The sequence below is a fragment of the Salvelinus alpinus genome, chromosome 24, assembly GCF_045679555.1.
Source record: "Salvelinus alpinus chromosome 24, SLU_Salpinus.1, whole genome shotgun sequence".
NCBI classification, from domain to species: Eukaryota; Metazoa; Chordata; class Actinopteri; order Salmoniformes; family Salmonidae; genus Salvelinus; species Salvelinus alpinus.
In genome coordinates this window covers 43,423,437-43,439,596 of record NC_092109.1, presented here as the reverse complement: position 1 = coordinate 43,439,596, position 16,160 = coordinate 43,423,437, and the positions used below count along the sequence as shown (strand labels likewise).

General features: G+C 44.4%; 1 protein-coding gene across 1 annotated transcript in view; it reads right to left on the bottom strand.

Annotated features, from left to right (window-relative positions):
• grik1a (glutamate receptor, ionotropic, kainate 1a) overlaps window positions 1-16,160 on the bottom strand; it is a 140,185-nt gene that overhangs the window by 15,332 nt on the left and 108,693 nt on the right. The window contains exons 10-13 of the mRNA XM_071364988.1: window positions 15,202-15,315; window positions 14,412-14,615; window positions 12,558-12,781; window positions 8,073-8,191 (exon numbers count right to left, since the gene is read on the bottom strand). Coding sequence (XP_071221089.1) covers window positions 8,073-8,191; window positions 12,558-12,781; window positions 14,412-14,615; window positions 15,202-15,315 — 661 coding nt within the window. The remainder of the gene's footprint in view (window positions 1-8,072; window positions 8,192-12,557; window positions 12,782-14,411; window positions 14,616-15,201; window positions 15,316-16,160) is intronic.

Here is a 16,160-nt window from a genome sequence, read left to right as displayed (position 1 = left end):
CTTGCTCACACACGCTTTTTTAGTTCTGCCCACAAATTTTCTATAGATTTGAGTTCAGGGCTTTGTGATGGCCACTCTAATACCTTGACTTTGTTGTCCTTAAGCCATTTTGCCACAACTTTGGAAGTATGCTTGGGGTAATTGTCCATTTGGAAGACCCATCTGTGCCCAAGCTTTAACTTCCTGACTGATGTCTTGAGATGTTATTTCAATATATCCACATCATTTTCCTGCCTCATGATGCCATCTATTTTGTGAAGTGCACCAGTCCCTCCTGCAGCAAAGCACCCCCACAACATGATGCTGCCACCCCCGTGCATCACGGTTGGGATGGTATTCTTCGCCTTGCAAGCCTCACCCCTTTTCCTCCAAACATAACGATGGTCATTATGGCCAAACAGTTTCATCAGACCAGAGGACATTTCTCCAAAAAGTACGATCTTTGTCCCCATGTGCAGTTGCAAACCGTAGTCTGGCTTTTTTATGGCGGTTTTGGAGCAGTGGCTTCTTCCTTGCTGAGCGGCCTTTCAGGTTATGTTGATATAGGACTCGTTTTACTGTGGATATAGATACTTTTGTACCCGTTTCCTCCAGCATCTTCACAAGGTCCTTTGCTGTTGTTCTGGGATTGATTTGCACTTTTCGCACCAAAGTACGTTCATCTCTAGGAGACAGAACGCGTTTCCTTCCTGAGTGGTATGATGGCTGCGTGGTCCCATTGTGTTTATACTTGTGTACTATTGTTTGTACAGATGAACGTGGTGCCTTCAGGCGTTTGGAAATTGCTCCCAAGGATGAACCAGACTTTTTTCAGAGGTCTTGGCTGATTTCTTTTGATTTCCCCATGACATCAAGCAAAGAGGCACTGCGTTTGAAGGTAGGCCTTGAAATACATCCACAGGTACACCTCCAATTGACTCAAATTATGCCAATTAGCCTATCAGAAGCTTCTAAAGCCATTACATAATTTTCTGGAATTTTCCAAATGTTAAAGGCACAGTCAACTTAGTGTATGTAAATTTCTGACCCACTGTAATTGTGATACAGTAAATTATAAGTGAAATAATCTGTCTGTCAACAAGTGTTTGAAAAATTACCTCTTACCATTACACACATCATACCCCCAAGACATGCTAACCTCTCACCATTACACACATCATACCCCCAAGACATGCTAACCTTATTTACAATATCTGACTCCAAAATGACACAATACATTATTTACCAGTCATTTCTAATCGGGAACAAAAAAATCTGAAACAACCAAAACAAACAGCAAATGCATCCAACCAGTTTGTAGAGTCACCAGCTTGATGTGTAGTCACTGTGTACTAGGAATATGGGACCAAATACTACACTTTTAACTACTTTAATACACATAAGTGAATTTGACCCATTACTTTTGGCCCTCTAAAATGGTGGGGACTATTTACAAAAAGTGCTGTTCACCTGATATGGATGAAAATAACCTCAAATTAAAGCTGTCAGTCTGCACTTTAACCTCCATAGTCATTGTTTCATTTCACATCCAAAGTGCTGGAGTACAGAGACAAAACTACAACAACAAATGATTCATTGTCCCAATACCGTTGGTGTTTACTGTAGTCTAGTAGTGATGGAGGGTGAATGGGGGAGCTGCAAAGCGGTCTGTGTGTCTGAGTGATACAGACTGAATGTCAACCACTGCACTGTGTGTGTGTGTGTGTGTGTGTGTGTGTGTGTGTGTGTGTGTGTGTGTGTGTGTGTGTGTGTGTGTGTGTGTGTGTGTGTGTGTGTGTGTGAGAGAGAGAAATAGAGAGAGAGAGACAGAGTTTGTGTTTTTTGAGTTGTGTGTCACAAGAGAGAGGGTGTGTGTGTGTGTAGCAGTGTTTGTGTGTGTGTGTGTGTAGCGGTAAGTGTGTGTGTGTGGACGTGTTTAACTATATTGCTTGTTTACTAAGAATAGTAAACAAACAATTTTGTTAGTCCTCACAAGGTCAAATGCTATTTCTAGGGGTTTAAAGTTAAGGTTAGGAGCTAGGGTTAGGAGCTAGGGTTAGGAGCTAGGTTTTTTTGGATTAAGGTTAGGGAAAATAGGATTTTGAATGGGACTGAATTGTGTCTCCCCACAAGGTTAGTTATACGTGTGTGTGTGTGTGTGTGTGTGTGTGTGTGTGTGTGTGTGGTTCGGGGGGGGGGGGGGGGCTGAGCAGCAACGTTTATCTCTGCCTATGGAGGTGTGTGTGTGTGTGTGTGTGTGTGTGTGTGTGTGTGTGTGTGTGTGGAGCTGAGCAGCAATATTTATCTCTGCTTACGGAGGTGTGTGTGTGTGTGTGTGTGTGTGTGTGTGTGTGTGTGTGTGTGTGTGTGTGTGTGTGTGTGTGTGTGTGTGTGTGTGTGTGTGTGTGTGTGTGTGTGTGTGTGTGTGTGTGTGTGTAGCTGAGCAGCAACGTTTATCTCTGCTTACGGAGGTGTGTGACTTCTCTTCTACCAACCTCTCTCTGTACAACTCAGTCTATACCTCACTAGTCTAATAACAGGTGTTCCTTGTCATCTGGCTCCACTGTATTCTAGTGAAGTCATGTGCATGATGAAGAGAGTGTGACAATAGCAACCATAACAACAACAAAAACAGTAAAAAGTAGATAATGCGCAAGAGAGGTTTGTCAATTCCATGACAGTTGTTTCTGTTCCACAGTGAAACCTCACACAGAGGCAGAGAGAGAGAGAGAGACAGAGACGGCAGGGAGAGACAGACAGAGAGGGAGGGAGGGAGAGAGAGGGAGGGAAAGACAGACAGAGAGGGAGGGAGGGAGAGACAGACAGAGAGGGAGGGAGGGAGGGAGGGAGAGACAGACAGAGAGGGAGGGAGAGACAGACAGAGAGGGAGGGAGGGAGAGACAGACAGAGAGGGAGGGAGAGAGAGGGAGGGAGAGACAGACAGAGAGGGAGGGAGGGAGAGACAGACAGAGAGGGAGGGAGGGAGGGAGGTAGAAACAGAGGAGGCAGGGAGAGACAGACAGAGAGCAAAAGAGAGAAATACACAGAGACCACAACAACACAAAAACGGGCAAAAACAACAACAAACCACTAAACACGAACAAAAAAGGTAACATGTCTCCAGAACATTACCTCAGGGTTACCATGTCTCCAGAACATTACCTCAGGGTAACCATGTCTCCAGAACATTACCTCAGGGTAACCATGTCTCCAGAACATTACCTCAGGGTAACCATGTCTCCAGAACATTACCTCAGGGTAACCATGTCTCCAGAACATTACCTCAGGGTAACCATGTCTCCAGAACATTACCTCAGGGTAACCATGTCTCCAGAACATTACCTCAGGGTTACCATGTCTCCAGAACATTACCTCAGGGTAACCATGTCTCCAGAACATTACCTCAGGGTAACCATGTCTCCAGAACATTACCTCAGGGTAACCATGTCTCCAGAACATTACCTCAGGGTAACCATGTCTCCAGAACATTACCTCAGGGTAACCATGTCTCCAGAACATTACCTCAGGGTAGCCATGTCTCCAGAACATTACCCCAGGGTTACCATGTCTCCAGAACATTACCTCAGGGTAACCATGTCTCCAGAACATTACCTCAGGGTTACCATGTATCCAGAACATTACCTCAGGGTTACCATGTCTCCAGAACATTACCTCAGGGCAACCATGTCTCTCGAACATTACCTCAGGGCAACCATGTCTCCAGAACATTATCTCAGGGTAACCATGTCTCCAGAACATTACCTCAGGGTTAACATGTCTCCAGAACATTACCTCAAGATGGTTACCATGTCTCCAGAACATTACCTCAGGATGGTTACCATGTCTCCAGAACATTACCTTAGGGTTATCATGTCTCCAGAACATTACCTCAGGGTTACCATGTCTCCAGAACATTACCTCAGGGTTACCATGTCTCCAGAACATTACCCCAGGATAGTTACCATGTCTCCAGAACATTACCTCAGGATGGTTACCATGTCTCCAGAACATTACCTCAGGATGGTTACCATGTCTCCAGAACATTACCCCAGGATGGTAACCATGTCTCCAGAACATTATCTCAGGGCAACCATGTCTCCAGAACATTATCTCAAGGTTACCATGTCTCTAGAACATTACCTCAGGGTTACCATGTCTCTAAAACATTACCCCAGGATGGTTACCATGTCTCCAGAACATTACCTCAGGATGGTTACCATGTCTCCAGAACATTACCTCAGGGTGGTTACCATGTCTCCAGAACATTACCTCAGGATGGTTACCATGTCTCCAGAACATTACCTCAGGATGGTTACCATGTCTCCAGAACATTACCTCAGGGTTACCATGTCTCCAGAACATTACCCCAGGATGGTTACCATGTCTCCAGAACATTATCTCAGGGCAACCATGTCTCCAGAACATTATCTCAAGGTTACCATGTCTCTAGAACATTACCTCAGGGTTACCATGTCTCTAAAACATTACCCCAGGACGGTTACCATGTCTCCAGAACATTATCTCAAGGTAACCATGTCTCTAGAACATTACCTCAGGGTTACCATCTCTCCAGAACATTACCTCAGGGTTACCATGTCTCTAAAACATTACCTCAGGGTTACCATGTCTCCAGAACATTACCCCAGGATGGTTACCATGTCTCTAGAACATTATCTCAGGGTTACCATGTCTCTAAAACATTACCTCAGGGTAACCATGTCTCCAGAACATTACCCCAGGGTAACCATGTCTCCAGAACATTATCTCAAGGCAACCATGTCTCCAGAACATTACCTCAGGGTTACCATGTCTCTAGAACATTACCTCAGGGTTACCATGTCTCCAGAACATTACCTCAGGGTAACCATGTCTCCAGAACATTACCTCAGGGTTACCATGTCTCCAGAACATTACCTCAGGGTTACCATGTCTCCAGAACATTACCTCATGGTTACCATGTCTCCAGAACATTATCTCAGGGTTACAATGTCTCCAGAACATTACCTCAGGGTAACCATGTCTCTAAAACATTACCCCAAGATGGTTACCATGTCTCCAGAACATTACCTCAGGGTTACCATGTCTCTAGAACATTCCCTCATGGCTACCATGTCTCTAGAACATTATCTCAGGGTTACAATGTCTCCAGAACATTACCTCAGGGTAACCATGTCTCTAAAACATTACCCCAAGATGGTTACCATGTCTCCAAAACATTACCTCAGGGTTACCATGTCTCCAGAACATTTGTACAATTCTTTAAACATTTAACCCTTTATGGAGTTTTCAGAATAAAAGTCCCGAATAGTGTATTTCAGAGAGGGGTCTGATGGGGTTTACTGCCATGTATCCAAGGCAGAGGTACTATCACACACCATCCCACAGACCGCTAGAGGCCACCGTAAACTCCACACTATACACTGGTACACGAAGCTAGGTGACATACACACGGACGGACGCACACACAGAGAATCAGACATGCATGCACTCACAAACACACACACACACACACACGCACACACCTAGCATATACTGTAAAACCTGCTAGAGCCTTGTTGAGGTTAAGGGATTGGGTTGAGGGATGAAATAGAAGGCTGTAATGGAAGGGTTGAGGGATGAAACAGGAGGCTGTAATGGAGGGTTGAGGGTTGGAACAGGAGGCTGTAATGGAAGGTTGAGGGATGAAACAGGAAGCTGTAATGGAGGGTTGAGGGATGAAACAGGAGGCTGTAATGAAGGGTTGAGGGATGAAACAGGAGGCTGTAATGGAAGGTTGAGGGATGAAACAGGAGGCTGTAATGGAGGGTTGAGGGTTGAAACAGGAGGCTGTAATGGAATGGTTGAGGGATGAAACAGGAGGCTGTAATGGAGGGTTGAGGGATGAAACAGGAGGCTGTAATGGAGTTGAGGGATGAAACAGGAGACTGTAATGGAGGGTTGAGGGATGAAACAGGAGGCTGTAATGGAAGGTTGAGGGATGATACAGGAGGCTGTAATGGAGGGTTGAGGGTTGGAACAGGAGGCTGTAATGAAGGGTTGAGGGATGAAACAGGAGGCTGTAATGGAGGGGGTGCTACAATTCTGCATAGTGCATTTTTAATTCCTTGGATAAATAAATAGAAAAACAATACATAAAAGCACAAGTAAAACATCTTAATGGCTAATAATTATTTATAGATTTAGTTATGTTTAGATTATTTATAGATTGTCATGTTTAGATTATTTATAGATTGGTTATATTTAGATTATGTATTGATTTAGTTATGTTTAGATGTATATATTTAGTTATCTTTATATTTATAGATTTAGTTATGTTTAGATTATTTATAGATTTAGTCATGTTAAGATCATTTATAGATTTAGTTATGTATAGATTATTTATATATTTAGTTATATTTAGATGTATAGATTTAGTTATATTTATAGATGTAGTTATGTTTAGATTATTAATTAATTTAGTTATGTTTAGATTGAGGTAATATTTGATTATTTATAGATTTAGTCATGTTTATATTATTTATAGATTTAGTTATGTATAGATTATTTATAGATTTAGTCATGTTTATATTATTTATAGATTTAGTTATGTATAGATTATTTATAGATTTAGTTATGTTTATATTATTTATAGATTTAGTCATGTTTATATTATTTATAGATTTAGTCATGTATAGATTATTTATAGATTTAGTTACGTTTAGATTATTTATAGATTTAGTAATGTTTAGATTATTTATAGATTTAGTTATGTTTAGATTATGTATTAATTTAGTTATGTTTAGATTATTTATAGATTTAGTTATATTTAGATTATTTATAGATTTAGTTATATTTAGATTATTTATAGATGTAGTTATGTTTAGATTATTTATAGATTATTTATAGATTTAGTCATGTTTAGATTATTTATAGATTTAGTTATATTTAGATTATTTATAGATGTAGTTATGTTTAGATTATTTATAGATTATTTATAGATTTAGTCATGTTTAGATTATTTATAGATTTAGTTATATTTAGATTATTTATAGATGTAGTTATGTTTAGATTATTTATAGATTATTTATAGATTTAGTTATGTTTATATTATTTATAGATTTAGTCATGTTTATATTATTTATAGATTTAGTCATGTATAGATTATTTATAGATTTAGTTACGTTTAGATTATTTATAGATTTAGTAATGTTTAGATTATTTATAGATTTAGTTATGTTTAGATTATGTATTAATTTAGTTATGTTTAGATTATTTATAGATTTAGTTATATTTAGATTATTTATAGATTTAGTTATATTTAGATTATTTATAGATGTAGTTATGTTTAGATTATTTATAGATTATTTATAGATTTAGTTATGTTTAGATTATTTATAGATTTAGCTATGTTTAGTTTATTTATAGATTTAGTTATGTTTAGATTATTTGTAGATTTAGTCATGTTTAGATTATTTATAGATTTAGTCATGTTTAGTTTATTTATAGATTTAGATATATTTATATATTTAGATTATTTATAGATTTAGTTATGTTTAGATTATGTATTCATTTAGTTATGTTTAGATTAACGTAATATTTGATTATTTATAGATTTAGCTATATTTAGATTATTTATAGATTTAGTTATGTTTAGATTATTTATAGATTTAGTTATATTTAGATTATTTATAGATTTAGCTACATTTAGATTAATTATAGATTTAGCTATGTTTAGATTATTCATTGACTAAATTATGATGTTATTCAGATGTTGGTTTGGTTGAGAGCAGGGGGGGGTTATATTACTATAGCTGTAGGTGTCACCGAAAGGTTACTAAAGGTCACTAAAAGGTTACTAAAGGTTACTAAAAGGTTACTAAGGGTTACTAAAAGGTTACTAAGGGTTACTAAGGGTTACTAAAGGTTACTAAAAGGTTAAGGCTCAGTTCAGGGTTTACAGTATCAGTAGGGTCTTTACTGTAGAAATAGGAGTTTACCGGCCCACAGTACCGACCACAGGACCAGCTCAGTGGCCCCATGACCCAGTATCTATAAACCCAGTGGTCCCAGCAGCCTCTAGGATGGGTGTTAACGTTGACCTGTAACCTAAATACCTTGCTGCATGAGAGCTCCCACTCCAAACCAGAAACTATTGAGTAAGGTGAAATTATTCTCTAGTAACTCTGATGAGGGGTTGCAGGGGTGTGGGTTGTACCACTCATAGGGTGTAAACCTGGGGGAGGAGGGAGAGAAGAGGGGGAGAGAAGGGGCAGGGAGAGGAGAAAGGGGAGAGAAGAGGGAGGGAGAGGGGATAGAGGGGGAGAGAAGGGGGAGGGAGAGGAGAGAGGGGAGGGAGGGGGAGAGAAGGGGGAGGGAGAGGAGAAAGGGGAGAGAAGGGGGAGGGAGAGAGGATAGAGGGGGAGAGAAGGGGGAGGGAGAGGGGAGAGGAGAGGAGAGAGGGGAGGGAGGGGGAGAGAAGGGGGAGGGAGAGGAGAGAGGGGAGAGAAGGGGGAGGGAGAGGGGATAGAGGGGGAGGGAGAGGAGAGAGGGGGAGAGAAGGGGGAGGGAGGGGGGATAGAGGGGGAGAGAAGGGGGAGGGAGAGGAGAAGGGGGAGGGAGAGGAGAGAGGGGAGGGAGGGGGAGAGAAGGGGGAGGGAGAGGAGAGAGGGGAGAGAAGGGGGAGGGAGAGGGAATAGAGGGGGAGGGAGAGGAGAGAGGGGGAGAGAAGGGGGAGGGAGGGGGGATAGAGGGGGAGAGAAGGGGGAGGGAGGGGAGAGGAAGGGGGAGAGAGGGAGAGGGAGAGGGAAGGGGAGAGAGAGAGAGAGAGAGAGAGAGAGAGAGAGAGAGAGAGAGAGAGAGAGAGAGAGAGAGAGAGAGTAAAAAACAGCACATAGTGACATACTATACTTTAGTTACAATCAACAACATGAACCACAGTTAAAGACTGAACTGAAATCAATAAAAAACACTTATGTTAACAATGCTGTTATTTTTTCAAACATAACTTCAATTAAATCAAATAGCCTTGTTGTCCTTTTCAACAACCTCGACACACATCCTGGACCACAACATGCTAATTAAAGGATGCATACAAAATGGCATCATATTCCCTGGACGAGAACCCCTGTTGGGCCATGCTCAAAGTAGTGTACTATATAGGGAATAGGGCCCTGCTCAAAAGTAGTGTACTATATAGGGAATAGGGCTCTGCTCAAAGTAGTGTACTATATAGGGAATAGGGCCCTGCTCAAAGTAGTGTACTATATAGGGAATAGGGCCCTGCTCAAAGTAGTGTACTATATAGGGAATAGGGCCCTGCTCAAAGTAGTGTACTATATAGGGAATAGGGCCCTGCTCAAAGTAGTGTACTATATAGGGAATAGGGCCCTGCTGAAAGTAGTGTACTATATAGGGAATAGGGCCCTGCTCAAAGTAGTGTACTATATAGGGAATAGGGCCCTGCTCAAAGTAGTGTACTATATAGGGAATAGGGCCCTGCTCAAAGTAGTGTACTATATAGGGAATAGGGCCCTGCTCAAAGTAGTGTACTATATAGGGAATAGGGCCCTGCTCAAAAGTAGTGTACTATATAGGGAATAGGGCCCTGCTCAAAAGTAGTGCACTATATAGGGAATAGGGCCCTGCTCAAAAGTAGTGTACTATATAGGGAATAGGGCCCTGCTCAAAAGTAGTGTACTATATAGGGAATAGGGCCCTGCTCAAAAGTAGTGTACTATATAGGGAATAGGGCCCTGCTCAAAAGTAGTGTACTATATAGGGAATAGGGCCCTGCTCAAAAGTAGTGTACTATATAGGGAATAGGGCCCTGCTCAAAAGTAGTGTACTATATAGGGAATAGGGCCCTGCTCAACAGTAGTGTACTATATAGGGAATAGGGCCCTGCTCAAAGTAGTGTACTATATAGGGAATAGGGCCCTGCTCAAAGTAGTGTACTATATAGGGAATAGGGCCCTGCTCAAAAGTAGTGTACTATATAGGGAATAGGGTGCCATAGGGCTCTGGTCTAAAGTAGTGTGTGCACTATATCGTCCAGGGACTAGGATGCCATTTGGGATGCGAAACTTAATTAGCATTTTTAACAACCAAAACCAATGTCTGTTCCCCGTGGGTTCTCTCCATGCCAACGCCCATGCCAACTGCTGGCAGCTGCCCAGACATTTTAAACACCCATCTACTGAAGGATATGATGGATCACACAGACCCATACTGAAGGATATGATGGATCACACAGACCCATACTGAAGGATATGATGGATCACACAGACCCATACTGAAGGATATGATGGATCACACAGACCCATACTGAAGGATATGATGGATCACACAGACCCATACTGAAGGATATGATGGATCACACAGACCCATACTGAAGGATATGATGGATCACACAGACCCATACTGAAGGATATGATGGATCACACAGACCCATACTGAAGGATATGATGGATCACACAGACCCATACTGAAGGATATGATGGATCACACAGACTGGGCTGTTGGGCTGTTGGAATGTTGGGGTCAGAAATGCTTTGGTTTTGGGGTTGATTCTAGTGTGACAGCAATGACATTGCTGAATTCCTAACTAACCCCTACATTCTAGCAGCACCCTACACCCTCGCCCCTAAACCCTTTACCCTACTCACTTACCTGGCGATGACAAACAGGACACAGCTCACTCCAGTGCAGGCCAGCAGTACATACATCCAGATGTCAGGAGACAGTGTTCACCCTAACCCACCCGTGACCCCTAACCCCTGACCCCTAACCCCTTACCTGGCGATGACAAACAGGACACAGCTGACTCCAGTGCAGGCCAGCAGTACATACATCCAGATGTCAGGAGACAGTGTTCACCCTAACCCGTGACCCCTAACCCCTTACCTGGCGATGACAAACAGGACACAGCTCACTCCAGTGCAGGCCAGTAGTACATACATCCAGATGTCAGGAGACAGTGTTCACCCTAACCTCTGACCCCTGACCCCTTACCTGGCGATGACAAACAGGACACAGCTCACTCCAGTGCAGGCCAGTAGTACATACATCCAGATGTAAGGAGACAGTGTTCACCCTAACCTCTGACCCCTGACCCCTTACCTGGCGATGACAAACAGGACACAGCTCACTCCAGTGCAGGCCAGCAGTACATACATCCAGATGTCAGGAGACAGTGTTCACCCTAACCTCTGACCCCTGACCCCTTACCTGGCGATGACAAACAGGACACAGCTGACTCCAGTGCAGGCCAGTAGTACATACATCCAGATGTCAGGAGACAGTGTTCACCCTAACCTCTGACCCCTGACCCCTTACCTGGCGATGACAAACAGGACACAGCTCACTCCAGTGCAGGCCAGCAGTACATACATCCAGATGTCAGGAGACAGTGTTCACCCTAACCCCTGACCCCTAACCCCTGACCCCTTACCTGGCGATGACAAACAGGACACAGCTCACTCCAGTGCAGGCCAGCAGTACATACATCCAGATGTCAGGAGACAGTCTTCACCCTAACCCGTGACCCCTAACCCCTGACCCCTAACCCCTTACCTGGCGATGACAAACAGGACACAGCTCACTCCAGTGCAGGCCAGCAGTACATACATCCAGATGTCAGGAGACAGTGTTCACCCTAACCTCTGACCCCTGACCCCTTACCTGGCGATGACAAACAGGACACAGCTCACTCCAGTGCAGGCCAGCAGTACATACATCCATATGTCAGGAGACAGTGTTCACCCTAACCCCTGACCCCTAACCCCTGACCCCTTACCTGGCGATGACAAACAGGACACAGCTCACTCTAGTGCAGGCCAGCAGTACATACATCCATATGTCAGGAGACAGTGTTCACCCTAACCCCTGACCCCTAACCCCTGACCCCTTACCTGGCGATGACAAACAGGACACAGCTCACTCCAGTGCAGGCCAGCAGTACATACATCCATATGTCAGGAGACAGTGTTCACCCTAACCCCTGACCCCTAACCCCTGACCCCTTACCTGGCGATGACAAACAGGACACAGCTCACTCCAGTGCAGGCCAGCAGTACATACATCCATATGTCAGGAGACAGTGTTCACCCTAACCCCTGACCCCTAACCCCTGACCCCTTACCTGGCGATGACAAACAGGACACAGCTCACTCCAGTGCAGGCCAGCAGTACATACATCCATATGTCAGGAGACAGTGTTCACCCTAACCCCTGACCCCTAACCCCTGACCCCTTACCTGGCGATGACAAACAGGACACAGCTCACTCCAGTGCAGGCCAGCAGTACATACATCCATATGTCAGGAGACAGTGTTCACCCTAACCCCTGACCCCTAACCCCTGACCCCTTACCTGGCGATGACAAACAGGACACAGCTCACTCCAGTGCAGGCCAGCAGTACATACATCCAGATGTCAGGAGACAGTGTTCACCCTAACCCCTGACCCCTAACCCCTGACCCCTTACCTGGCGATGACAAACAGGACACAGCTCACTCCAGTGCAGGCCAGCAGTACATACATCCAGATGTCAGGAGACAGTGTTCACCCTAACCCCTGACCCCTAACCCCTGACCCCTTACCTGGCGATGACAAACAGGACACAGCTCACTCCAGTGCAGGCCAGCAGTACATACATCCATATGTCAGGAGACAGGGGGTTGAGGAAGGAGAACACTCCGGGGTTGGTGCCGTTGGGTTTCCTGTACAGGATACTGATGCCCAGAGTCATGAAGGGCTTAGAGAAGTCTATCACCTTCTCTCTCACATAGGTGATGGTCAGAGGGGCTACTGCCAGATCAGCTATCTGAGAGGAGGGGGAAGGGGTGATGGTCAGAGAGGTTACAGCCAGGTCAGCTATCTGAGAGGAGGGGGTGATGGTCAGAGAGGTTACAGCCAGGTCAGCTATCTGAGAGGAGGGGGTGAAATTTATTTTAATTACACCTCATTTTAGGTTGGCCTTGGAATCAACTACGTCTAGGTCTCGGGTGACATCACTTCCACGATGGATTCTCTAGAGTGATGGATTCCTCTAGAGTGATGGATTCTACTAGAGTGATGGATTCTACTAGAGTGATGGATTCTACTAGAGTGATGGATTCCTCTAGAGTGATGGATTCCTCTAGAGTGATGGATTCTACTAGAGTGATGGATTCTACTAGAGTGATGGATTCTACTAGAGTGATGGATTCCTCTAGAGTGATGGATTCCTCTAGAGTGATGGATTCTACTAGAGTGATGGATTCCTCTAGAGTGATGGATTCTACTAGAGTGATGGATTCCTCTAGAGTGATGGATTCCTCTAGAGTGATGGATTCTACTAGAGTGATGGATTCCTCTAGAGTGATGGATTCCTCTAGAGTGATGGATTTTACTAGAGTGATGGATTCCTCTAGAGTGATGGATTCCACTAGAGTGATGGATTCCTCTAGAGTGATGGATTCCTCTAGAGTGATGGATTCCTCTAGAGTGATGGATTCCACTAGAGTGATGGATTCCTCTAGAGTGATGGATTCCTCTAGAGTGATGGATTCCTCTAGAGTGATGGATTCCACTAGAGTGATGGATTCCTCTAGAGTGATGGATTCCTCTAGAGTGATGGATCCCTCTAGAGTGATGGATTCCTCTAGAGTGATGGATTCTACTAGAGTGATGGATTCCTCTAGAGTGATGGATTCTACTAGAGTGATGGATTCCACTAGAGTGATGGATTTTACTAGAGTGATATATCCTACTAGAGTGATGATTCCACTAGAGTGATGAGTTCAACTATAGTGATGGATTCTACTAAAGTGATGGATTCTACTAGAGTGATGGATTCGACTAGAGTGATGGATTCCACTAGAGTGATGGACTCCTCGAGTGATGGACTCCTCTAGAGTGATGGATTCCACTAGAGTGATGGACTCCTCTAGAGTGATGGATTCCACTAGAGTGGTGGATTCCTCTAGAGTGATGGATTCCATTAGAGTGATGGATTCCACTAGAGTGATGGATTCCTCTAGATTGATGGATTCTACTAGAATGATGGATTCCTCTAGAGTGGTGGATTCCTCTAGAGTGATGGATTCCATTAGAGTGATGGATTCCACTAGAGTGATGGATTCCTCTAGATTGATGGATTCTACTAGAATGATGGATACCTCTTGAGTGATGGATTCTACTAGATTCTACTAGAATGATGGATACCTCTTGAGTGATGGATTCCACTAGATTCTACTAGAATGATGGATACCTCTTGAGTGATGGATTCTACTAGATTCTACTAGAATGATGGATACCTCTTGAGTGATGGATTCCACTAGATTCTACTAGAATGATGGATACCTCTTGAGTGATGGATTTTACTAGAGCGATGATTCTACAGCTAACTAACTAGTCATTCATTCCACATGGGCTACACTGGTACAGCATGAATAAGCTCATCGACAACTCACGTGGTCGATGAGCTCTCGGACCATGCCGTTCCATTCCCCCTTATCGTTTTGTGCACCATACTTCCCATCAGACACCAGTTTGACCTCGTAGGTGAACCCCAGGATGTTGGACAGCTCCTTCAGCAGGTCCAGGCAGTAGCCCTCAAACCGGTCGTTACCGGACAGCTCCTTGTCTGACTTCTTAAACATCACATAAGGGTTTTCCTGTAATGAATAATGGCAGCATAGACACGTTTTAAAACAGCCCCTTTCACCAGTATAATAATATAGATCATCCTCCCTCCTTATTCTTTCTTCTACACTTCCTCCCCTCTTCCCTCTCTTCTCCCCCTCCCCTCTTTTCCCTCTCCCCCTCTCCTCTTCCCCTCCTGTCATCCCCTTCTTCCCCCTCCTCCCTTTCTTCCCCTCCCCTCTCCCCTTCTCGGCCCTCTTCCGCCTCTCCTCTTACCCCTCTCCTCTCCTCCCCTCTTCCTCCTCTCCCGCCCTATTCCCTCTTCTCCCTCCCCTATTCCCTCTCTGCTTCACCCCCCTCTCCTCCCCTCTTCTCCCTCCCCTATTCCCTCTCTCCTTCACTCTCCCCCCTCTCCTCTCCTCCCCTCTTCTCCCTCCCCTATTCCCTCTCTCCTTCACTCTCCCCCCTCTCCTCTCCTCCCCTCTTCTCCCTCCCCTATTCTCTCTCTTCTTCACTCTTCCCCCTCTCCTTCCCTCTTCTCCCCGCCCCCCTTCCCCCTCTCCTCCACTCTTCCTCCTCTCCTCCCCTCTCTCCTCGTACCCCTCTTCCCCCTCTCACCAGTATAGTAGTAACGATCAGTGTCCTGTTGGCCATAGAGTCAGTCACATTGTTGGTTTTATCCCTGCTGGTCTCTGTAAGGTTCAAACCGGTGTAGGAGTTCCACACCGCAATCTGAATAAAAAACATTAAGTAAGTAAGACTCACACTCAGGAAAGAAGGACGTGTCTGCATCCCAAATGGCCCCCTATCCCCTATGTAGTGCACTACTTTAGACCAGGGTTCATAGGGGATAGGGTGCCATTGGGGACTCAAACAGACCCACGTAGGTTATCCAATTACCAATATCCTATTTGGTTACACCACAGAGTCCAACTCACAGCAGCATGGGAAGGTAACAAAGGATAGTCCATCAGATAGACATTAAAAGGGACGGTTTCCTCCAAACACAGATTAACCCTACAGTCCTGGAATAAAAATGATTTGTGATGGAGATTCTCCATGGTCTAGATTAGAGGTGGGTAACTCCAGTCTTCCGTGGCCTGGTGTCACACTTCTTCCATCATCCCTAACAAACACACCTGATGAATCAAACTGCATTGTAAACTGAAGATCGTGATTAGGTGATTACTGGAGTCAGGTGTGTTAGCTGGGGCAAAACTGTGACACCAATCAGGTCCCCTTGAGGACTGGAGTTGTCCACCCCTGGTCTAGGACTAGGATCCTAGCTGGTTGTCCACCCCTGGTCTAGGACTAGGATCCTAGCTGGTTGTCCACCCCTGGTCTAGGACTAGGATCCTAGCTGCTACTCCCATAATGTTAAACAGTTAGAGGTAAGAAGTCCTATAGAGCATAGTTACGTAGATTTAGCTCAACTCTCAGCAATAGAGAAATTTAGATGAATCATTGAGCCAGCCAGCCAGCCAGCCAGCCAGCCAGCCAGCCAGACAGCCAGCCAGACAGACAGACAGACAGTGTTAACTACGTATATATTCCCTCTCCACTCTGTTGGTGTGAAT